Source organism: Staurois parvus, unplaced genomic scaffold (assembly GCF_062004578.1).
Source record: "Staurois parvus isolate SC_StPar_1 unplaced genomic scaffold, SC_StPar_1.0 ptg000320l, whole genome shotgun sequence".
Taxonomy (NCBI): Eukaryota; Metazoa; Chordata; class Amphibia; order Anura; family Ranidae; genus Staurois; species Staurois parvus.
In genome coordinates this window covers 424711-451173 of record NW_028318116.1, presented here as the reverse complement: position 1 = coordinate 451173, position 26463 = coordinate 424711, and the positions used below count along the sequence as shown (strand labels likewise).

The 26463-nt window shown below is 42.3% G+C and overlaps 1 protein-coding gene across 3 annotated transcripts in view; it reads left to right on the top strand.

Moving 5' to 3' along the window:
- CENPQ (centromere protein Q) overlaps positions 1-25630 on the top strand; it is a 38149-nt gene extending 12519 nt beyond the window's left edge. For 2 of the 3 annotated variants that reach the window (XM_089683667.1, XM_089683668.1), the window contains exons 4-9: positions 17081-17192; positions 17681-17752; positions 20905-21034; positions 24125-24238; positions 24321-24386; positions 25443-25630. In XM_089683667.1, coding sequence (XP_089539793.1) covers positions 17081-17192; positions 17681-17752; positions 20905-21034; positions 24125-24238; positions 24321-24386; positions 25443-25577 — 629 coding nt within the window. In that variant the 3' untranslated portion in view covers positions 25578-25630. Of the gene's footprint in view, positions 1-6387; positions 6522-17080; positions 17193-17680; positions 17753-20904; positions 21035-24124; positions 24239-24320; positions 24387-25442 lie in introns of those variants that run through there. The other variant, XM_089683669.1, reaches the window with a different exon arrangement.
- Positions 25631-26463: the final 833 nt, after the last annotated feature.

Sequence of the window (26463 nt, the reverse complement as noted above, 5' to 3'; positions counted from 1 at the left end):
TCTATACTCCCCAGCAAAACAGTTGCGTTGAGGAGTCCCTCATTAATTTTTCTGGCCGCCTTGCATTCAAACAATTTCTCCCCTGCAAGCGTGCCAGATATGGGGTCAAGATGTAGAAGACCTGTGAGAGGACAACAGGCTATACTTATAAGTTTCAAATTTACGAGAGAAAAGATAGTCACGTGGAGCCCGCCCGGATGCCCAGACTACATGGGGAGCAGTGGCAAGATAGTTTGGGACTTGGTGTCATCCTTTTTCCATATGGGGTACCACTTATACGTGGACAATTTTTATTCAAGCGTGCACTATGCTGTTACACAGTTAATATTCATGTTAATGTACATGAGAGTTCATATAGTTTATTTTTTGTACCATTTTCTATGGACATTTCTATAGTTAGTAATGCTGCCATCCAGTGGCCTTATTTGGTATGCATTTGTTTTATATTGCCTCCCTGAGATCTATGACACAGTTCCTTTGTATATGAAGCTCCTCCCTTCTTCTTCAGTACAGAACTTCCTGTGTCATGGATGCAGTTAACAGACCACATGTAACAGGGACACGTGTATTCTGCATAGTACGCTATGGAAAGTATCATCTTTTGACCGCATAATACTGGAAACCATTCATTCTGCTGTATCCTGTTTCACATGTACAGAATAAAGCAACTTCTGGATGAACACAGTATTGGTGAGTTCAGCTATCTGACAAGGATTGCCCACAGTGATTATATCTGCTTATACAGGCTAAGCAGAGAGGTCTCACAAGGGATAAATCGCTATCACAACAATCTGAGTCAGAATAGTCAAAAGATGCATAGAATCCCTACAGCCTGCTGTGTATATGTGTGTGCCTAATCTGCAATCAAGCTCAGTGCCATCCGCCATCTTGCAAAGCACATGGTCGCACAAGCTTACTGCACTTCATGTGAATGTTGAAAACTGTTTCTCTGCATTGAACTGTGTTACCCCACCTGTCTAAGCTGCTGTTCGTCTTCTTAAAGAGACAGTACCAATTTTTGCAGAATAGTAAAAAATGTCTAGACAAGGCTCTGAACACTCCTTTATGGCCGAACCAACGCAGATACATCATTTCTCTCAACCAGCAGACGTACAGGGAGCAGATTCTGCAGACATTCCCGAACAGAGCGTAAAGCCCAAACGTACAATAAAACCGACACAGAAACTCAGGGAAAACTATGAAGCCACTAGAGATGAGTTCTCCAGTAATCTGTTAGACCTCTGGGACCGAACTTCACAATGCATGTCAGTTTTGTCACACTTTAATGATCAACCAGCTGAATTAAGAGACTCTATAAATCGCCTATCTGCTGCATATGAACGCTACCAGCGGCTGTTTGTAAAATACTCAGCTTTCTTGCAGGACTCTAATATAGAGGATTCTTCAGCAGAACTGACCAGGACCGATGCACTAAACCAACAAAGGGATCTTGCAGTGCAAAATGCTAAGTTTAAAGCAGAACTCCGTATTACTCATCTGCAGGAGACCAGATCTCACAGATCCACCTCAACCAAGCGCACTGCACTTTCTTCTAGATCCTCTCGCTCCAGAAGTTCCACGTTAAGCGATAAGCTAATAGAGGCCCGCGCTGATGCTGAATCAAAAAAGGCGCAAAGCTTTTTTACCAGAAAGGAAGCAGAGGTAGAAGCACGCAAGATAGCTCAACAAGCAGAGATGGAAGCTAAAAGCAAAGCTCAGCAAGCAGAGATGGAAGCTAAAAGCAAAGCTCAGCAAGCAGAGGCAGATTCCCAAATAAAGATTCTGCAGATGGAAGGGGAGGAAGCAGCTTCCCTAGCAAGGCTGAAAGTCCTTGAACAAGCGATGGGACAAAGTACTAATTCAGACTGCCTTATCCCAGCAGAACTGGAAGATCCAGTTGAACGCACCAGTGAATACGTATTAAAGCATAACATTTGCGAAGATACAGAGTCATCTCCTGTACCTCCTACTAACAACACTGTTCTGACTCTCAACACAGAGACCTCTCAGCTCCATATGCCTAAGCCTCTTCAAATCTACAACACAAGTACATCTATGCAGCAAACCACATCAACTCCTGCCAACAACAAGGTGACTTCCAGTGACAAGTCGCAGCTCAAGCCACAGCCAGCACAAGCCTTAGAGACTACACCACAGTTAAACGCTCATGCAACATCATTTTACCCTGGTAAATCTCACCCTACATCACCAGAGAACTTTCACACCCAAGGGGTTCCACAAGTTACTTTGGCACCAAAGAGTGAGAGATCAGACTTGAATGACTTTGCCAGATATATGATTCGCCGTGAGCTCATTAACACCAGCCTCTCAAGGTTTGACGACTGTGCAGAGAGCTACAGGGCCTGGAGATCAACCTTCAAGGCTGCTATTGCTGATCTCAACCTTACTACTAAGGAAGAACTTGATTTGCTCATAAAGTGGCTGGGACCAGAATCTGCAGATCGTGTTAAAAGACTGAGAACAGTACATGTTGACCACCCAGACGCAGGTCTTGTTGCTGCATGGGCAAGACTTGAGCAAGCCTATGGTAGCTCTGAAGCCATAGAGAGCGCTCTATTCAAGAGACTGCAAAACTTCCCAAAAATAGGAAACAAAGACTATCGCAGGCTCCAAGATCTAAGTGACCTCCTCATGGAGCTAGAGTTGGCAAAGACAGACCCACGTCTATCTGGACTAAGCTTCCTGGACACCGCTCATGGTGTCAACCCAGTGGTGTCTAAACTGCCATACGGCCTGCAAGAGAAATGGGCACAACAGGGCTCAAGGTACAAAAGAGACTATAACGTATCCTTTCCTCCATTCTCATACTTTTGCAGGTTCATTAGTGATCAAGCCTGGACGAGAAACGATCCCAGCTTCAGCTTCAGTGATCCAAACTTGCCTGCTCCATCCTCATCATCATCAAGGTATGATAACACAGCAGCTAAACGTAGAGACTATACTAGAGCAATATCTGTTAAAAGAACAGACATCTCACCCTCCACAACCTCGCCTACTGACCAAGGCATTGTGGATGCTAGAGATAAAGACCCTAATCGTCAGTGTCCTATTCACAAGAAGCCTCACCCTCTTAAGAAATGTCGTGGGCTTAGGGCAAAGCCTTTACAAGAGCGCAGGGAGATTCTCCAGAAACTTGGAATATGCTACAAGTGCTGTGCTTCTTATAACCACTTTGCTAAAGACTGTAAGGTTGTCATCAAGTGCACAGAATGCGGTAGCGACAGACATGTTACAGCCATGCATCCTACTCCACTTCCAGACAACCCGCAGCAGCTACCCACCTCAACCCCTGTCCCAAATTATGGCGGGGAGCAACAAAGTCATGCTCTAGCCAAAAGTAATGTTTCTTCTTCATGCACAGAAGTCTGTGGAGAGGGACTGGATCACAAATGCTGTGCCAAGATATGCCTAGTCAAGATATACCCCAAGGATCATCCTGAGGAAGCTGCTAGGATGTATGCCATAATAGATGAACAGAGTAACAGATCCCTGGTTAAGCCTAAATTCTTTGAGATCTTTGGCTTAGAAGGTCACGCCACACCGTATACTCTCAGAACCTGTTCTGGTCGTGTAGAGACCTTTGGCAGAAGGGTCGATGGATTCATGGTCTCTCATATCAAGGATGGAGAAGGCATACCCCTCCCAACATTAGTTGAGTGTGATCAGATACCAGACGAAAGAGAAGAGATTCCTACTCCAGAAGCTGCATATCATCATCCTCACTTAAGGCACCTTGCTGATGAGATTCCTGCGATGGACAAGAGTGCTGAAATCTTGGTCCTGCTAGGAAGAGACATTCTCAGAGTACATAAAGTACGCGACCAATGCGATGGACCTAACAATGCCCCTTATGCACAAAGACTTGACCTAGGCTGGGTAATAGTGGGCGATGTATGCCTGGACAGAACATCAACTGAGATCCACTCCTTCAAAACTTACATGTTGGGAAATGGACGTGCATCCCACTTCAAACAGTGCCCTCACCATTATGAAGTAAAGGAGAAGCCTCTTGACATCATCCAAGTACCTGATGTTACTCCTGTTCTTTGTGATGACAACCTAGGTACCACAGTGTTTTGTACTACAAGTGATGACAACAAAATAGCCTTGTCAGTCGAAGATAGAGAGTTCATCAAAATAATGGACGAAGAATTCTTCCAGGATGAGTCTTAACAGCTGGATCGCACCATTACCTCTTCGTGCTGCAAGGGCCACACTCCCAACCAATCGTGAACAGGCTCTATCCAGATTCAACTCACTTCAACGAACACTAAAGAACAGGCCTGAAATGAAGGAACATTTCATCGCTTTTATGAAAAGGATCTTTGACAATGATCACGCTGAACCAGCGCCACCACTTCAAAGACACGATGAGTGCTGGTACCTGCCTTTCTTTGGAGTGTATCATCCACGTAAGCCAGAACAAATCAGGGTAGTATTTGACTCCAGTGCCAAGCATCAAGGCGTATCCCTGAACGATGTTCTTCTCACTGGCCCGAATCTAACCAACAACCTTGTAGGTATACTTATGAGATTTAGAAGAGAACCAGTTGCCATAACTGCTGATATTGAGCAAATGTTTCATTGCTTCATTGTACGTGAAGACCATAGGAACCTCCTAAGGTTTCTGTGGCACCGTAACAACAACATGGACAATGAGATAATTGAATACCGCATGAAGGTACATGTTTTTGGAAATAGTCCCTCACCCGCTGTTGCAACATATGGTTTACGAAGGACTGCCCTTGATGGAGAAAAGGAGTATGGTGCGGATGCTCGACACTTCGTTGAGAGAGACTTTTATGTTGACGACGGACTTAAGTCTTTACCTACAGACGAAGAAGCCATAGACCTGCTCCAAAGGACACAAGGTATGCTTTCCGAGGCTAACCTCAGACTACACAAGATTGCCTCGAATAGTGTTGCTGTTATGAAAGCCTTTCAACCTGGTGATCATGCCACTGGGTTTAAAGATTTAAATCTTGGAATGGACATGCCACCTGTACAGAGAAGTCTGGGCCTACGGTGGGACTTATTAAAAGATACCTTCGGCTTTCAAGTCGGCTCTGCAGACAAACCATTTACCAAGCGTGGTGTTCTGTCAGTGGTGAACAGTTTATACGATCCATTGGGATTTGTGGCTCCCATCACCATACAAGGTAAAGCCTTACTTAGACAGTTCTCAGAGTCTATTAAAGATTGGGATGCTCCGCTGCCTACAGACAAGCTTCCAAAGTGGGAGTCCTGGAAACAATCTCTACATGCCTTAGATGGAATCAGTATACCATGCTGTTACACCTCAGCTTCCCTTGCTACAAGTCAGAGAATGATAGGCATCACACGAAAAATACTGGACTCTATGCTTATGGACTTGAACTCCACAAGACTTACCCATGAGATTCTAACCACCTTCCTGGCAGAAGCATCTGCCATAATCAATTCAAGACCACTTGTTCCAGTTTCTACAGATCCAGAGACCCCAACTATCCTTACCCCAGCTACTCTACTTACCCAGAAGCTTGGGTCCGTTCCTGTTCCACCTGGAAACTTTAAAACAGGAAATATGTGCTATGACCAGTGGAAGCGAGTACAACACCTCTCCAACTGCTTCTGGAATCGTTGGAGAATGGAGTATATTTCTACTCTGCAAGGACGCAGAAAATGGCAATGCCTGAACCCTAATATTAAAGTTGGAGATCTCGTTCTGCTGAAGGACCAGCAAGCTGAAAGAATCGAGTGGCCTATGGGACTCATTGTAAAGAGCATTCCTAGTGATGACGGCAAGGTACGCAAGGTGGAGGTGAAAGTTGCAAGACAAGGGACTGTAAAGACTTTCAGCAGACCTATCACGGAACTTGTTCTGCTCTTGCCCTTTGGAGAATGAACTTGCTTGCGTATGCTGCTGGATCCAACCTGTGACTTCAAGAAGGAAGTATCTTGAACTTTAATTGATATAACTTGAAGCCTTACGTTATAATTGTTGCACTATATGCATGTTCTCTTTTTTATGTCTTTCAGGTCTTCAAGACTTCAAGCAAATTGCACTGTTGTTTATTTGCAATTGTATAACTACCGTTATGGTTTAAATAGTGACATTTACAATGCCAGACGGGGAGTATGCTGTTACACAGTTAATATTCATGTTAATGTACATGAGAGTTCATATAGTTTATTTTTTGTACCATTTTCTATGGACATTTCTATAGTTAGTAATGCTGCCATCCAGTGGCCTTATTTGGTATGCATTTGTTTTATATTGCCTCCCTGAGATCTATGACACAGTTCCTTTGTATATGAAGCTCCTCCCTTCTTCTTCAGTACAGAACTTCCTGTGTCATGGATGCAGTTAACAGACCACATGTAACAGGGACACGTGTATTCTGCATAGTACGCTATGGAAAGTATCATCTTTTGACCGCATAATACTGGAAACCATTCATTCTGCTGTATCCTGTTTCACATGTACAGAATAAAGCAACTTCTGGATGAACACAGTATTGGTGAGTTCAGCTATCTGACAAGGATTGCCCACAGTGATTATATCTGCTTATACAGGCTAAGCAGAGAGGTCTCACAAGGGATAAATCGCTATCACAACAATCTGAGTCAGAATATGCACTATTTACACATTTGTACAATCTTGGAACTGGTGCATGTGGTACTGTGTGACCTAATGTGTGCCCACCATTAGAAGTGGGTGGACACAGGGCGGTATATTCTAATGGTGGGCATACCACACACTTTTTCTGGCAGAGATTTCTTCTCATTTTTTCATGCATTCCACAGGCTGCATACAACAAAAAAAAAAGAACATAGCATATATAACCAACAAGGACCAGCGATGTACTGGTACATCACTGGATTTGAATGGTTATACCAGGATGATGCCTACAGCTGCAGGCATCATCTTGGTATCGTTTTTTTCAGCCAGTGATCGGCTTTCATGTAAAAGCAATCCTAGTGGCTAATTAGCTGCAAGATTGCTTTTACAAGCAGTGGGAGATGATGTCCCCCCTCCCCCGCTGCCTTCCACGGCCTTCTCGGGCAGCCCCGTGCCATCAGGGGAACCTGAGAATGCAGCCGGTGTTTCTGCCAGCTGACCATAGAGCTGATTGGATACCAGAATGGTGCCAATCATCTCTATAGTCTAAGAATTCAGAAGCTACAAGCATTTCATCACTTCAGTTTCGCAGGATATAAACTGCGCCATTTGTAAATTGGGAAAGCATCTGATCATACCAATTGTGGTTTGATTAGATAATGTAAGGGCAGAGGAGATATCTAGAGTCTGATGCCAAATTTCTCAAAAAAGAATATGACAATGCCCATTGAAGTTATAGGGGTTATTTGCATTCCCTGTTATAGCATTAAAAGTGATAAAAAAAAAAAAAAAAGAAAGGTACAAAAATAATAAAAAAAAAAATCAAAATAACTAAAAAAAAAAAATAACTGCCCCTCCCATGCGCGCACACCTGTGTGCACAAGCCTTGACCCTGTGTCGGTATGTAAACAGCGGTTGCACCATGCATGTGAGGTATTGCCGTGAATGTCAGATCAAGGGCAGTAATTCTAACACTAGATCTCTGTAAATCTAAAATGGTAGCTTTTAAAGGCTTTTAAAGCGCTGCCTATGGATATTAAAAATGTTTGCAGTTTGTCGCCATTGCACGGGGCATGCGCAGTTTTAAAGCATGTCATGTTTGGTATCTATTTACTCAGCATACCATTATATTTTATATTTTACCAAACAATTGGCCAATATATTGTGTTTTTGTGCATTAAAAGTAAAAAAAGTGTATTTTTTTTTTTTTAAATTGCTTTTGAAAAATCGCTGCATGAGTACTATGTGCCATAAAAAATTGTAGTACCCACCATTTTATTCACTAGGGTATCTGCTTTAAAAAAATATATAATGTTTGGGGGTTTAAATTAATTTCCTAGCAGCAAATACAGATTTTTTTCATGTGAACAAAAAAGCTTGGTCTTCAGGTGGTTAGAAGAGTGAATGATGTGTGGCATAAACTTCTAATGCTGGGCATAAAACGCCCCAAAATGACCCCTTTTTGGAAAGTAGTCACCCCAAACTAAACTATTTGAGAGGAATGTTGAATCAATAGAAGAATTTATATTTTTACTACAAGTTTTTGGAAAATGACAAAAATAAATATATATATATTTTTTTTACACAAAATTGTCACTTAAATTATTTACTGCTCACACATGCCATGGGTATATGTGGAATTACTCCCCAAAATACATTTTGCTGCTTCTCCCGAATATGGGGGTACCACATGTGAGAGACTTTTTGGCAGTCTAGCCAAGTACAGGACCCCAAAATCCAATAAGCACCTTCAGGCTTTTAAAGGGCTTTATTTCCTCATTACACTTCCAGACTACCTATCACAGTTTCGGAGGCCATGAAATGCCAGGATAGCACCTAACCCCCCCAAATTACCCCTTTTTGGAAAGTAGACGCCCCAAGGAATTTGATAAAAAGCACGGTAAGTATTTTGCAGATCTCATTTGTTGCCACAAGTTTTTGGAAAATGAAGAAAAAAAACAAAAACATATTTTTTCTATTTTTTTTTATATTTCAAAACCTTGTGAGAAAAAATGAGATCTGCAAAATACTCACCATGCCTCTTTTTAAATTCCTTGGGGTGTCTACTTTCCAGAAAGGGGTCATTTGGGGGGGGGGGTTTGGTGTTATCCTGGCATGTCAGGGCCTTCGAAACTGTGATAAGTAGTGAGAAAGTGTAATGAGGAAGTTACGCACCTTCAGGCTTTCAAAGTGGTCATGGGATTTCAGGCTCCTGTATGTGGCTAGGCTCCCAAAAAGTCTCACACATGTGGTATCCCCATACTCAGTAGAAGTAGCAGAATGTATTTTGGGGTGTAATTCCACATATGCCCATGGCTTGTGCGAGAAATAAATCATTTCAATCACAACTTTGTGTAAAAAAAAAAAAAAAGTGTTTGTCATTTTCCAGAAACTTGTGGAAAAAAAATAAATCTTCCATGGACTCAATATGCCTCTCAGCAGATAGCTTAGGGTGTCTAATTTTCGAAAAGGGGTCATTTGAGGGTGTTTGTACTATCCTGGTATTTTAGCACCTCAAGAAATGTGATGGGCAGTCAGAAAGTAAAAGCTATGTAAATTCCATTATCTATACCATAGTTTTGTAGACGCTATAACTTTCACTAAAAACAATCAATATACACTTATTGGGATTTTTTTAACCAAAAACATGTAGCAGAATACATTTTGGCCTAAATTTATGACGAAAGTTTAGTTTTTTTAGATATTTTTTATGACCAAAATGAGAAAATATTGTTTTTTTCAAAAAAAATGTTTTTCTTCAAAACTCTTTCTGGTTATAGCGCCAAAAATAAAAAGTGCACAGGTGATCAAATACCACCAAAAGAAATCTCTATTTGTGTTAAAAAAGGACATAAATTTCATTTATGTACCGCATTGCATGACCATGCAATTGTCAGTTAAACTAGCGCAGCGCTGTATAGCAAAAAAATGGCGTAAATTGCAGTATCTATACCAAATTTTTTGTAGACGCTATAACTTTGACACAAAGCAATCAATATACACTTATTGGGATTTTTTTTTTACCAAGAACATATAGCAGAATACATTTTGGCCTAAATTTATAACTAACTTTGAGTTTACTATATATTTTTTATAGCTGAAAGTAAAAAATATTGTTTTTCTTCAAAATATTTGGTCTTTTTTTGTTTATAGAGTGAAAAATAAAAAGCACACAGGTGATCAAATACCACAGAAAGAAAGCTCTATTTGTGTGAAAAAAGGACGTAAATTTCGTTTATGTACAGTATTGCATGACCGCACAATTATCAGTTGAACTAGTGCAGCGCCGAGTAGCAAAAAGAGGCCTGGTCATTAAGGGGGGTAAATCCTCAGGAGCTCAAGTGGTTAAGCAGTAAAAGACGACTTAAACTAACAGGTTAAAGATTCCAGCAGAGCTCTCAGGGAGCAGTAGGAGAAAGGGAAATGTGAAAGGTTATTTCTCTATTGTACATCTCAGGACACAGAGTATCTTCATATCCATTGCGATGGGGTTACGCTGCCTCCTTCAGGTGATTGGTCACTGGCAAAATAGACAGACAGGAAATTTCCTGCTAGGCACAACTCCTTCCATCCTGGCAGGCTTCAGTTTTTTGCTAGTGTGTTAGATGGTCAAAGCTAGTTTCTCAGCAATTCCATCTGGGATTATGAGACTGGCCTTTTCCATATCCAACTCCTACATCTTTTCTATGCTCAGAGGAATGACACCCAGTCTTCACTTATGCAGGTCCAGGGCAGTGAACAATTCCCCCCCCCCATCTGGAAACCCTGAAGGCCCTTGAGGCATTGCACACTGTGATGGGTGTTGATTGGACCCCCCGTAGGGATCAGCAGCATGGATCCATGAGTGCTCTGTGGTAATCTCTGCTGGTACCATTATCCTTCTCTGGTGACCCCCCCCCCCCTCCACCCTAAGTGGGACAACGAAAGAAAATGTATTTAGGTTAGGTGTGCTTTTTACTGTATGGCGTCCCAGGCTGCCCTGATCACTTTGTACAGGTAGTAGGAAAATGGTTGTCTTTGTGGGACTACAGATTGCAGCAGAACAATTCCTTTGTGGTATTACAGGTCACAGCATAAAGGAAAGCGGCCACAAAATGTGGTGCACAGGCAGGATTAGAAGGGGTCTGAGGTAAGCAGCATACTGGTTCTTAGTGGAACAGTGTCCACTTGGCCATGTCAGACCACCTTTCCCAGCAGTGGTCCCTTTATACTTGTCAGCAGGCCATGTCTCGTCAACAGCAGAGAGTAGGGGGCAAGGGATCCCAAATAGGTTCTTCAGATAGAAAGCAACCTGGATGCAGACCCTTATGCAATGTATCCCCTGGGAGTCAGTGTGTTTCCTACAACTCGGACTCCCTACACCTATCTGATATTTCTACTTCTTGTTCCTTTGTGTCAAGGAAGGAATTCTCATCTATCATTTCTGTTTTTTCTTGGTTGGAAGCAGAAGCATTCCTTCTCTTGCCCCCACCTCCCTATTAACAGAATAGGGACAAGTGGAGGTCAAGGTGTAAGAGGACAGGTGTTTACTGGTAGAGGAGAATGCAGATAAATCCTCATCTGATTTTTGCCTAAAGAACCCCTGGGTCAGAGATTATATCAGACCCAAAAAGTGTTTGTGAGATTTCTTGTGGAACTAGTTTAGACTAATTTGATGCTACCGCTCCCAAGTCATCTATCCCTAAGTCACAGGTTTTGGACCATGGCATCTGCCACAACATGTAGCTCTTTCTTTTAATGGATATTTTGCACATGGACTTTTGGGCTAACCCTGACAAGGTGTTTGTTCTGCCGGAAAGGTTCGCTCAGCAATACATCATGGAGAGTGGCTTCACTAAAAAATAAAGTATGCTTTCAGTTGGTCCAGCAGTCTTCTATCTCAACAAAACCAGTGGGTGACGCCTGAAACTGTTGGAAGCCTTATTTAAAGCATCATTTGCTCTGGTGGGAGTAGCTGTAAAACCTGTAATTGCAGCTGTTGGTTTGTTGCAAAGCATTAAGAACTGGGCATACTGCATGACAAGAGAGATCCTGATAGTGGAGTTACTGAAAAGAGCCGGTAACTGAAGGATTTCCCATTTGCTCTTAGCTTCTTTGTTGACACCTGGAAAGTTTCCATTCAACAGTTTTCTCGTCTAGGGGTCCTGGTCCATACATATGCGCAGAATCTTATGGCTGAATTATTGGTCGGTGGAATTTCTCTGCAAGAAGCATGTGGAACGTTTAACTTTTCAATTGGAACATATGTTTGGTCATGCTTTGGACTATTAGATCCAGAAGGTGACTGTGGGTAAGAGTACCCTGTTACCACTTTAAAACAATTGGTGCTATATAAATACTGTATGATAATAATAATAATAATAATCCTACTTTCAAGAAGCATTCCTTTTGCAAATTCCAAACCCAAACCTCAGTTCCACAAAAAGACATGGATTCTTATGCTCTCTAAGCCTGGAAACAAATTGTCTTTGCAGTAAAGAAGTGCCTCCACTTACATAGGTGGTGGGACATGTGCAGGCCTTCATGGAGGTTTGTCAGGGAGAGATTGTAGATGTGTGGGTCTGCAACATAGTGGCTCAAAGAACATTTCTTTAATTCTTCAAAAAAGGTTTGCTCTCTAGTGAGCTTTCAATCATTAATCTCAAGGAGAGACCATTCTGGTGGATGAAAGGATTATTGGTTTCTATTTGAATATCTTCAAAGTTCTGAAACCAAATAGCAATATTCCCAGCATTCTGAATCTCAAGAGAAGCAACAAGTTTCTCCAAGTGTAGACTTTCAGGAATGAATCAGTGTGGTTTGTGGTGGCCTTTCTCCCACACGGAGATTTCCTGGCATCAGTGGATATCAAGAATGCTTATCTTCACGTTCCAGTCTTTACACCTCACCAAAGGTTTCTGCAGTTCACTTTGAAGGACTGCCACTTTCAGTTTTTGGCCCTGCCGTCTGGCTTGTCCACAGATCCCAGAGTGTTCACCAAGGTCCTGGCCTCCTGCGTACCCTGGGTATTCCTGTTATAGTGTACCTGTATTCCTTATTTCTGAGGGAACAATACCCTATTGTCCCACAAAGTGCACCCTCTGGAGAGGTTTGGATGGCTTCTGAATTTGCAGAAGTTAGCCTTAGTCCCAATTTAGAGGTTGGAATATTTAGGTCTGACCCCATATCTTGCTCTGAGAAATAAGGTGGACTCAAGACTTTTGCAAATCCCTCAATTCACTTTTAAATGTGGATTCTGGGAAGATGAAAATTAAAAATACAAATCAATCCCCAGTCCATGCACCTACTGTGTTAAAACTAGTGTATAGAAAAACCAGTAATTTTATATTTAGAATTTACCATGCAACTGAAATAAAATACCTCAACATAAATATATCAACACCTGTAAATAATATAATCATTTCTACCAAGCAGAGCTATGTAAATACTGTGCAAAATTGCTACTTACTCAAAACACACACTTAAAAAATCACAATACATATTTAAAATCCCAAAATATGTGAACATGAATTGAAATTGATCTTACTAAAATATTGCTTAAATGAGAAGTATAACTTTTAATTCCCCCCCCCCCCCCCCATTATACCGGTCCAATGCTGCATCTGTCCCCCGCCGACTCTAAGGGTGAGAACTCAGTGATCACATGATCGCTGAGTTCTCACAGCCGCTCTGAGCAGACAGGCAGACAGCGGTGACTTACAGTCCTGTGTGTGTTTTTTTTTTTTTTTTTTAAATCACTCAAAGGTGACAGCATAACCCTATCGAAATGGATATGAAGATACCTTGTGTCCTGTGATGTACTCCAAGAAAAGGATTTTACAGGTAAATGGAAAATCCTATTATTTGCTGCTTTAATTTAAATAAATTAAAAAGGATTATCTGAACTGCATTTTCTTATGGATTCCCATCTGCCCAATTTACATAAACGGTGGGACGAGAGCAGTGCAAGTATGGGTTCTTGTGCCTGTATGTTGCCCCGCAAAGGAGGCTCGTGCGCAGTTCGCAGAGCGCACACCTGGGAGCCTGGTGATCACTGTGTTCCCCAGACACAATGAATCACTTTACCATGCAGTGCCATTCAACCCTACTGTTCCTGATCACTGCCCCTGTAGTGTAGTACTAATCAATAGTGCAACCAGCCCCTGTCACCTGTCTGTCACCGTTGCTCACAGTTACACCACTATACCTCATACCAGCATCCTGATCATCCCCATACCAGTGTCATGCTCACCTCCATACACCATACTAGTGCACTGATCACCGCCATACCAGCGTCCTGATCAACGCCATACCAGCATCTTGATCACCATCATACCCCATACCAGGGTCTTGATCACCGCCATATGCCATACCAGCGCCCTGATCACTGCCATACCCCATACCAGTGCCCTGATCACAAGTCATATGCCATACTAGCGCCCTGATCACAATCATATGCCATACCCACGCCCTGATCACAAGTCATATGCCATACCCACGCCCTGATCACAAGTAATATGCCATACCCACGCCCTGATCACAAGTCATATGCCATACTAGCTCCCCGTTCACAAGTCATATGCCATACCAGCGTCCTGATCACAGTCATATGCCATACCAGCTTCCTGATCACTGCCATTACCCCATACCAGTGTCCTGATCACCACTATACCAGCACAAGTGTCAACAGAGCCAGTCTCCCCAATTGTTGTCCTGGTTCTTCAGGGCCTCACAATGTGATTGATAGCCAGGAAATTAGATGTGTAATTTATGCCCCTAGAACACCTTAAGGTGCTTCTTGGATGTCGGGCCCCTTTGTATGGCTAGATTGTGAAAGGCTCACATATGTGGTATCCCCTTACTCAGAAGGAGTAGCGGAATGTGTTTTGGTGTTTAATTCTAAGTATGACCATGCTAAGTGCAAGAAATATTTTATAAAATTGAAAACGTTGTGTATTTATTTTTTTTTATATTTTCTTTCTGCATTTTACAAAATCTTGTGACAAAAAAATTAAGTCTTCAAAAGACTCACCATGCCTCATCAAAAATCCTTGGGGTGTTTACTCTACAAAATAGCTTCATTTTGTGGGTGTTTCTAAAGTCTTGGTGCTTCAGGGCCTCCAAAAATGTGCTAGGTAGTAAGGAAATTAGATGCATAATTTATGCCCCTAAAAAGCTTGAAGGTGCTCCTTGGATTTTGGGCTCCTCTGTGTGGCTAGGCTGTGAACAAGTCTCACATGTGGTATCGCCATACTCAGGAAGAGTAGCAGAATGTGTTAGAGGTGTATTTCTAAGTATGTCTATGCTGTTTGTTAGAAATATTATATTAACAGCTTGTATAAAAAAAATAAATTTTCATTTTCCTTCATACATTTTCCAAAAACGTGGCAAAAAAAATTACATTTTCGAAAGACTCTACATGCCTTTCAGAAAATATCTTGGAGCATTTGCTTTCAAAATTGGGTCATTTTGTGTGTGTTTCCACTGTCCTGGCGCTTCAGGGCCTCCAAAAATGTGATAGGTAGCCAGGTAATTAGATGCATAATTTATGCCCCTGGAACGCCTGAAGGTGCTCCTTGGATTTCGGACCCTTCTATGAATCTAGGATGAAAAAGTCCCATACATGTGGTATCCCCATACTCAGGAGGCATAGCATAATGTGTTTTGGGGTGTAATTGCAGGTATGGCTATGCTGCGAGAAATAGCTTGTTAAAATGCAAAATTTGGGGGGGGGGGGGTGTATTTATGTATTTCTTGATTTTTAAAAAAACTGTCACAAAAGACTTACAACTTAAAAAATCTCACCATGCCTCTTACTAAATACCTTGGACTGCCTGCTTTCCAAAAAGGGGGCATTTGGGGGGTATTTGTACTCTCCTGGCATTTTAGAGTCTCAAAGAAACTGTCAGGACTGCTCAATTTTCAAATATATATTTCATAGTTTGCAGACTTTAACTTTCACACAGACTAAATAATATACGATGTTTTGAGTTATTTGTAGCATAAATTTGTAGCATAATATATGTTGGCCTAAATCAGTGCTTCTCAAATAGTGGGGGGCGCGAGGCTCCGTCAAGGGGGGCGCGTACAGGGGTGGGCAGAGGGCTGCTGTCTCTTACCTGGCTCCCACGATGATCCATCCAGGAAGCGCTGCTCCTTCCGTCACTCCGGCCACTCCCTCACTCCTGCCGCTTGGCTCCGCCTCCTCACCGGTGATTGGCCGCCAGAACTGTAGCTCAGGAAAGGTACACAGGCGGCCAATCACGGGCGAGGAGGCGGAGCCGAGCAGACCCGCGAAAATCGAGTGAGGGAAAAGCTGGTAAGTGTGCAGTGCAGAGGTGCTGCTGCAACCACATATGCTGGCTGCAGCAGCACCATACTGCAACAGGGGTCAGCAAGTGTCATTGGTGTCAGTGGGAGGAATAGTGCCGCATCATTGGTGTCACTGATACTAATGATGGGGCATTATTCCTCCAACTGACACCAACGATGGGGCACTATTCCTCCCAGTGATACCAATGATGGGGCACTATTCCTCCCACTGACACCAATGATGGGGCACTATTCCTCCCACTGACACCAATGATGGGGCACTATTCCTCCCACTGACACCAATGATGGGGCACTATTCCTCCCACTGACACCCATGATGGGGCACTATTCCTCCCACTGATACTAATGATGGGGCACTATTCCTCCCACTGACACCAATGATGGGGCACTATTCCTCCCACTGACACCAATGATGGGGCACTATTCCTCTCACTGACACCAATGATGGGGCACTATTCCTCCCACTGACACCAATGATGGGGCACTATTCCTCCCACTGACACCAATGATGGGGCACTATTCCTCCCACTGACACCAATGATGGGGCACTATTCCTCCCACTGACACCAATGATGGGGCACTATTCCTCCCGCTGACACCAATGATGGGGCACTATTCCTCCCGCTGACACCAATGAAGGGGCATTATTCCTCCCGCTGACACCAATGATGGGGCACTATTCCTCCCGCTGACACCAATGATGGGGCACTATTCCTCCCGCTGACACCAATGATGGGGCACTATTCCTCCCACTGACACCAATGATGGGGCACTATTCCTCCCACTGACACCAATGATGGGGCACTATTCCTCCCACTGACACCAATGATGGGGCACTATTCCTACTTATAACAATTTTATAGACAAATGATACTATTTACAGTCGCGCGAAATGGTTTCTTCTTCCTAGGGGGGGCATGACAGAAGATAATTGAGAAGAACTGGCGTAAATGTATAAGGAAAAAGTACTTTTTTGAAAAATTGTATAACAAACTGAAAATTGTCCCAGACCAGAAGTGGGTGAAAGTGTCCTGACTTGAGGCAGATAAAGCCTTTTTGTTTTTTTTTTGTTACGTGACCCTTGAAGTCACCACTGTAGCTACAGGTTATACTTAGTGGTGTTAATTTTATGTGTATCACACACAGGTCTTGAAAGAGGGGAGAGCAAAACTGTTAAAGTACCAAAAGAGAAAGTTCAAAAGCCGATCTCACCAGATACAGTGCAGTATGTGGAGAATTTGATGAATGCTGCTGAGTTGTAAGTAATTCTGTATTGCTGTTTACATCAAAGGGGTATAGACATGAGAGGATGGTTTAACAGCCAAGCACTGTCTAGCCATCCTGAACATTTTAGTGTTTAGTTACTGGTTCAATTTAAACAAACACTTGAGTTTCTTGAGTGCCTTCTGTAGCCTCTCTAATTGATTTCAAGCTCTTCCTCCCTTATAGCCTAATAGACTGTTAGTTCTTCTAACTTCTGTATTCTATCTTCTATAAATAAATTGTAGGCTCTGAAACATTCTGTATCATCCATTATACTGTAATAGATTGTGAGATCTTCCGGTTTTTGTATCCTGCCTAATAGATTGTAACATCTACTTTCAGCCTTTTCTCCCCTAAAAACTGATAGACCGTAAACTCTTCCGACTTCCGTATCCCTTTCTTATACCCCAAGAGATTGTGTTTTTTCTTTTTTTTACTGTTCACTTTCTAATTTTCATGGCTTTCTCTTTTGTATTTTAACAGGTCAGTCTTAAGCTCAAAAAGAATTGTTGATTTTGAGAATGTCCACGCTGAACTCGCTTGTCTTAAGAAAAGGTAAGCCATCTAGTAATGTTCATTGTACTTAAAGACTCTATAGGTGCAATCTTGCTTGCTTTACTGTACTTTGAGAAACTGTCCCTTGCTAGAGAGTCTGTACTGTACAGAGAGCGTTTGGATGGGATTGCAGCTTTTTATCACTCTTTCTGTGTTGTATATCATCCCCTCTTACACCTGCAATTGTATGCAGGTTATGGTTCCAATAAAATGCAGACAGTAACTAGCCTTTTCTGAGTTAGAGATGATGTCTTTTATGTGTATAGCATGAGGACTACAGAAAGCTTGGATGGGAGGAGTTGGGAATCCCTGCAATGACACAGGCTCTGGATTAAATCCCATTTCACGCAGAGCGCTGATCAGCATTTTTCCACGCAAGTCACCTCTAGGACACACAGAAAGCGACAGTTTTCTGTGTGTCCTATTCTCGCTGCAACACAGCCCAGAGCTGTGCTGCAATGATCTGCAAAAAAATGCAAACATGCTGCATTCAATTGCAGTGCACTGGACGGGATTATAATCCACTGTACAGTAGCGCACTACTGCACAGTGGCTTGCATGAAGTGTCACTTTTGGGCACTTCATATAAACTTTAAAATAAAAAAAAAGGATGGGAGCTGTGTGATGTGCTGAAATGCACACCACATCGTCCCCTACCGCCGACTCACAGCAGCTGGAACAGACAGCTGCCGGACACTGAACCACTGCAGTTTAGTGTCTGTCCACTGCTGTGTAAACAGGCCCCAAGTGTTCTCTGTTCAATGATGCTTTCTCTTAGTCTGTCAGTGCTCAAACAGACTAAATAGACTACAGTGTTGTTTAAGTAATAAGCTATAATACCTTAATAAACTATTATAGCTTATTATATACAGTACTTTAACCCCAATTCCAGCCAAAAATGTACGCTTTGAGTAGAGCAGGAACGTGTTATAAACCTCTGTCTGGTTTTTATTGCCATCCCTATCCATGTTGTCCTTGTTTTTTTCCCACACTTCCTGTTGCTAAAGGAAGTAATGGAACATCCAATGGGGACACAAACAAAGTCACATTTTTAGTAGCGTCAGGCTTAGAACCCATGACAATGTTTCTACTGTCCTTCCTGCACACATGACAGCTCAAGCCCATTTCTTGACCTTGTTATTGTCAGAACAGGAAGAGAGGGAAGTTTTCTGTAATGGGGTCACAGAGAAAAGTAAGGAGCTGACACAGAATTTTAAAGTGTAATTAAAGGCTCCTGTATGACAGTCTAAAAAAGTACCAAATCCAGGTACTATGTGATACACAAACCTCATAAAGTAAATGACCTGCTTTAACTAAGCCAAATCCTCCGTGTTTCACTTTCTCACCCTGCCAGACACTGCAGCTCAAAGTGGGAGCGTTTTAGCAACAGAGACAGTGCTGTCAATCTAGAAAGCAGCGGGCAGGAGTGGGTGTGTGCAGGTGCTGATTGACAAGTACAGACATGCCAATCAGGAGTGACCATGCTGATAGCCCCACCCCCTTTTTATCCCACTGTAGTGCAAGCAGCCACAGCTTACATGAGAGTGGCAACACAACTCTGAATTCTGGAGCAATGCAGCACAGTTGCCACACCATTACAGGAAACAGCATTAGGTGGACTTCAGTAGAGGCTCAGTAGATTTTTTTGGGGCTTTGTAAGGTGACTAAGAGAAAACTGACTGCAGATGCACTTACAATTAAGTGCTGCAGCACATAATTTGTTTAATAATGGGAGGGCACAGTACTACTTTAAAGGATAAATTCACCTTTTGCACATGTTCCATCCGTGTTCCCACAGCTGCAGCCCGCGCCCGCTGCCCCCCTCTCTGACAGATAGTATGGGGAGAAGTTTCCCCATACTATCTGTCAGATTTGAAAACCATGCAGTGTGGTGCGCTGCCCACACGGCCGCATCACTTATTCATAGAATTCTGTAAATGAGCACCTACAAGTCCTGACAGCCTTAGCAGCTGCCGGCTTGTAGTTTTCAGTGAACTACCACGGTGCTGTGGAAGTTCATTGAAGATTCTTGTCAGTATATGTGCTTGACTGTACGTTCCGTATGACAAGTAGATATTCTGACAGGTCTGCAGGAGACCTGCATGGCATCAGCTATCTACTGATCACTGGGGCAATACTTTCCAGGCTTCTTTGGACAAAAATAATAAATGCACATTTTTTTACCTGTAAAAATTTGCATTTTTTAATTTTTGTCCAAAAGGTGAACTTATCCTTTTTAATTCCTTCCTTTTTATCCCAAAAATAAAATCTGAGTGAAGTTTAAAGTGATATTAAAGGCATTTAAAAAAAAAATAACAAGCATATTATGCTTACTGGCACTGTGCAGTGGTTTTGCACAGAGCAGCTCCAATCCTCTTCTTCTTGGGTCCCCATTGGCACTCCTGGCCCCTCCCTCCTGCCCCCAGAACAAGCTATAGGGGCACCCAAGCAGGCTTGCTCCCAAACCTCTGCTCTGCTTGTCAATTCACACACACAGCCCCAGCTCGGCCCTACCCCCTCTCTCCCCATTGGCTCACTGGCTGTAATTGACAGCAATGGGAGCCAATGGCTCTTGCTGCTGTTTCAGCCAATGAAGAGGTAGAGTCCCCGGGGGGGCCTTGACTCTCGTGCACATCGCTTTGGGGCTCAGGTAAGTATTAGGTGGGGCTGCTGCACACAGAAGGTTTATTAAAAAAATCTTTGGTCTTTACAACCACTCTAAGGGTCTATCCAAAGGTGATATTTTAGTAATAGGTGGATCATGATCCACTGAGTCAGCATATGGTTGTTTTATGTCTTGAATGCTCCTAACAGCAAGATGTCCCCGTCATAATTCCCAGGTCTATTCCTGTCCAGGTGGAAATTTGGATGAATTTGAGATAGAAGGCACTGTCAATTTTAAGTGTACTGGTATTTTAATTTTATCTCAGCAATTATTCAACACGGGGACGTAGCCTGATATCTAAGCATTTGCTAGAGGACACATTTGTAAAGTCCTGCAGAAAATTTAATTCTGAAAATAAGGCATAAGTTATATGCTATAACAAATACTTTTTTTTTTGTTGATTGACAAAAATGTCCAGTAGCGTGTTTTTTACTGTCTGCCTCTAGAAAAGAACACAATGAAACAGCCTTCCTATTATGCCCCTTAGGCTGCTGCAGCACTATAAAAAAGTGAAATTTCCATCGTTGCAACTGGAAAAGCTGAAAAACGTAAGAAAAAACTTAGCAGAAGAAAAGCACACGTTGGAACAGAACCAGGAGATGTTGGAGTCCCTAAATGTAAGTGTGGATTTGGGAATGCATAACAGTGTCAGATGCCTGTAGATTTATAAATGGGATGTAAACAAATAGCGGCCATGAGTTTGTTGATATCCCGTTTATGCCCATTACATTTTTTTTTCTGCAGGTTTGTTGCTAACAGTGATTTAGGAGGGTTTATAGCACTTCCAGATCTTTAACATGGTGCATCTCTTGCCCCAGCTTCACCGCTGGCATGTGTTCGGGGTACACCTATGTCGTTTGGGATCCCAGGACCTCCAAAAAAAAAAAAAGACATAGGGAAGGTGAGCAACGGGATAGTCTAAATCTTTAATTCACTGATCTCCCCTGTGTATTGTAAACCTGGAAGCAGTTAAAAAAGCAGACCAGGCACTCTGTGTTCAATCTATTTATTGAGTGCAGAGGTGACATTAGAGATCTTTATCAGCCCCCTTGTGATAGTGATAAAATACTTAAAAAATAAATAAATAAATAAATTAAAAAAATGTTTTAAAAAGTAAAGTGCCCCCTGTACAATATGATGTGTTGGGTATTGCCATGCTTTCCTGAGTCAGAGGATTAATTCTAGGGCCATCATTCAACGTTAACCCTAAATTGATGAGCTGTGTAAAACTTAGTTTGTGGATGATTTTGAATATCATAGTTTGACGCATTCATAGTTGTCAAATTTGATATCTTATGTACCCGACGCAATTTCATCTTTTTATATTTAACAATAAATGTTTAATTTTAATATTTTTTTACTGAACATATAAAGTTAGCAGTAAAACAAATTGTGGAACATATAAAATTGCTACTACCACCATTTTATTCTATTGGTATTCTATCCAATTGCCTCCTGGGAGGGTTTAGGAAGGAATGTGCTAACCCTTGCTAGAGCAAATTAGATCATGCTTTACTGGGGGGCTTTTTGCCTTGCATGATTCACTGTGGGTAACTATTGTCTATATGGAGTAGTTGAACTAGATGGACTTTTGTAACCTATGTAACTGTAATTACAGTGTGTAAAAGGATTTTACAGGTGAACCAAAAAAAAAAAGTCTCTAACTCTTTCCCAATCTATTCAGAGCTAAATTTTTTTAGCTGCATGAACCTTAGTGGGGGTTCCTGTAATTAGCTGCAAGTAGGTAGCCCCATTGAAGGTAATAGAAGGCTACTGAATCTCACAGCTAATTGCACCCACTCACATGTAATGACTCATGCTGCAGTCACATGCGAGTGATCGGCCATGGACAGAGGCAGTCTGTGTCCATGGCAGATGACTCGCATGTGATCGCTGCATGAGCGATTACATTCGGGTGGGTGCAATTAGCTGCGAGAGCCAGCAGACTCCCATCGCCTTCAATGGGGCTGGCTAATCGCAGCTAATTGCAGGAACCCCTACTAAGGTTCTTGCAGCTATTTGCAAAGACAGTGCATTCACAAGTGTGAATGCACACTTATACATAGTTACATAGTCTGGCTGAAAAAAGACAAACGTCCATGCAGTTCAACCATTATAAAAAAAAAAAAAAGTTATAATCCTACACCCACAGTTGATCCAGAGGAAGGCAAAAAAAAAAAACAGCAAAGCATGATCCAATTTGCTCCTGCAGGGAGAAAAAATTCCTTCCTGATTCCCCGAGAGGCTATTCCCTGGATCAACTTTACCTATAAATGTTAGTATCAAGTTATGTTCTGTGTATCCAAGAAAGAATCCAGGACTTTATTAAAGCAATCCACTGAGCTGGCCAGAACCAACTCTTGAGGGAGTCTATTCCACATTTTCACAGCTCTTTGAGTCAGAGGATTGACACACCCTTATTAGAGATTGTACATTCTAAATTATTTTTCTGTAAGAACAGCCAGTAAACCTGGCCATAGATGGATTGTTGGTTTTTTTTTTTTTTTTTTTTGGTCAGCCAGAAGGCTCTGTACTCTGAGAGTAGTGACTCCTCTGCTGTCAGAATCCATTGATCAGTGCTGCAGCAGACTGGCTGCTGCATCTGTTGATCGAATGGACAGTTTTCCAACATTGCTGTTTCAGAGAAGTCAATCGTTGGATCAAACTCTTGAGGAGGAACTTGTCTGGTCCTTGCTGAACTGGCTGATTTTTTTTTTTTTTTTTTAAATCTATCGGCGGCCAGCTTAAAGGAGAAGTACAGTTAAAGCTCTTTAGGCTTTACTTCTCCTGTGGGTTACAGGAGTGCAGTTTGTTCTGCACTCCTGTGACTCGTTTTCAGCTGACAGCAGGCTGAAGCCCACTGTTGGCTGAAATCACTCAACCTATCCAAGCTGGGAAAAGATCCTGACTTTAAAGTTGGGATCCACGCCAAATTCTGGAGCGGCACCTGGCTCAACCTGTGAGTCAGCCACTCCCTCCTCCCGCAGAGCAGACAGCGGTGACTGACAGTCACCGCTGTCTGCTCAGAATGGCTGTGAGAACTCAGCGATCAGAGGTCATGTGATTGCTGAGTTCTCACACTTAGAGCCGGTGGGGGACCGATGCAGCATCCACCTAGGTAATGCTTTTGCTGGGCTTTATTTAATGCAGCCTACCATGTTCTGCAAATTGTGTTATACAGTATATACACTACAAATTAGCTTGTAAAATAAACATTTTAAACATAAGGGAATCTGTTTTATAAATCTTTAAAAAAAAATGTTAAATAAAACCATTAAAGTGGTTGTAAAGGCAGAAGGTTTTTTACCTTCATTCATTCTATGCATGAAGGTAAAAACCTGAGTGCAGCACCCTCCCTTAAACTCACCTGAATCCGATCTTGATCTGCTCAGTGACAGCAGTGGGAGCCCCTTGCTCCCACTGATGTTAATCATAGCCGCCTCAGGTGCAAGCCCACACAATGCCCCCAAGCGGCTTGCTATGCAGGCACTAGGTGGGGGGGGGGGGGTGAGGGCAGAGAACACTGACAGGGTATCCAAGAAGCAGAGGATCGGGTATGCTTTGTTCAGTTCCGCAGAGCAGGTAAGTATGACATGTTTGTTATTTAAAAAAAAAAATAATGAATGTTTAGAATCAATGATTACTTTCATAGGACTAACTTTGAAGTATCAGAATCTGTAATCTCAATGATATTTATTGTTCTTTAGAGTGAAGTTGAAAAGGCTGTGGAGAAATCATATGCCATAGAAGAGTCTACAAAGGCTTTAGAAGAGCGGCTTGAGTCCCTAAAACAGCAAGCAGCAGAGGATGCTGAAAGCTTGGTGTGTGCCGGCATTTCCTGCGGGTAGTTTGTCATTGATATAGGCTCATTGCATGTGCTGACTCATTTATGTTCCCTTTCAGGGTGATGTCACAAATTCTGACTCCTTGCAGCTTCCGAAAGCTACTTTTATGGCTTCTACATTCCAAGTAAGTGGTTTTTATTTGCATATTTGAGGGGCAACTACAGTTTTTTATCTTTACCGCTTAAGGACCGCCCTATAGCAGATATACTGCTACAGGGCGGCACCTGTGCGCAGAATCACGTATATATACGTGATTCTGCATTTCCGGGTAGGGGGCGCGCCGCCATTCGCGGCCATGGATGTCTATCACTGGGCCCAGGCTGGTAATTACCCGCCGGTGCCCGGTAATTACTGAGCATCTCCGTCAGTGAGGAAGATTGTTTTGTTTACAAACAATCTTCCTCCCTCTCAGCTCAAGCACACTGCTCGGGATGGATGTGCACAGTATAGCCATCACGATGAGTGTGCTTACAGTGAAGAACACCCCGCCCCCTGGTAAAACACTCCCAGCACACAGTTAACCCTGTAATTGCCCCTCACATTATCCCCTTCCTGCCCAGTGCCATTAGTACAGTCAGTGTTTTTGTTTTTTTTAGCAGTGATCATTGTATTGGTGTCTATTGGTCCTGGGGTGACACCAAGTTAGTTCTCCCCCCCAGTGTCAAAATGTCCGCCACAGTCCCGCTAAAAGTTGCTGATCGCCGCAATTACTAGTAGAAAAAAAAAATCCCAGTATCTCTACCACCATTTGTAAACGCTATAACTTTCACGTAAACCAATTAATTTACATGTATTGGGATTTTTTTTTTTTAGCAAAGACATGTCGCAGAATACATTTTGGATCGACATTTATGATGAAATTTTGATTTTTAAATTTTTTTTACTGGACATGTTTTAATAGCAAAAAGTCCAAAATATTGCTTTTTTTCTCAAAATTGTCAGTCTTTTTTTGCTTATAGCGAAAAGAAAAATTGTGGAAAAAAAAAAGGACGTAAATTTCAATTGGGTGCAGCGATGCATAACCGCACAATTGTCAGTCAAAATAACACAGCGCCGTAACGCAAAAAATGGCCTGGCCATGAAGGGGGTGAATCATCTGGAGGGCGAGGGGTTAAAGTGATTGCTAGCACAAATTTCAGCCTGTCAGAAACTCCCCACCAAACCAACTTTTTCATTCCAGGAAAAAGTGAGAAAGTTGAAGAGTCCCAATGCTGTTTTAGAAGAACTTACCTTGATGGAAGAAAATCCAGCCTACTGTGGCATGCGTAAACTAATTGAGAAGACCTTCGATGAAATTTCTGATTCCACATCCTAGCTGTTTTTATCTTTTTTATTTTAACTGTATAAAATAAATGTTTTTTTATGTTATTGTTGGACTTGTGTCTTTTTTTTCAACCTGACTAGCTATGCAACTATGTTAATGGCTTTCTCTTTAAGGGCTTGTTCACACTGCACCTAAAAATACACAGAAAACACATGCACGTTGGCATGCAATTTTAAGCATTGTGCTGTGTTGTACTGTGCGTTGACCAGTGAAGGAAATAAGTATTTGATCCCCTGCAGATTTTGAATGTTTGCCCACTCACAAAGAAATGATCAGTCTAAAAATCAAATGGTAGGTGTATTGTAACACTGAGAGACAGAATAGCAACAAAAAACTTCAAAAGAAATACATATCTAACAAATTATGCACTGCTTTGCATGTACATGAGGGAAATAAGTATTTGATCCCCTATCAATCAGCAGGATTTCTGGCTACCAGGTGTCTTTCATACAGGTAACAAGCTGAGATTAGAAGCAGGGAGTGCTGCTAATCTCATTTTGTTACCTGTATAAAAGATATCTGTCCACAGGAGCAATCAAACAATCACATTCTAAATTCCACCATGGCAAAGACCAAAGAGCCGTCCAAGGATGTCAGGGACAAGATTGTAAACCTACACAAGGCTGGATTGGCCTACAAAACTATAGCCAAGCAGCTTGGTGAGAAGGTGACAACAGTTGGTGCAATCATTCGCAAATGGAAGAAACACAAAACAACTGTCAGTCTCCCTAGGTCTGGTGTACCATGCAAGATCTCACCTCGTGGAGTGTCAATGATCATGAAAACAGTGAGGAATCATCCCAGAACTACACGTGACGATCTTGTCAATGATCTCCAGGCAGCTGGGACCAAAGTCACCAAGAAAACAATTGGTAAC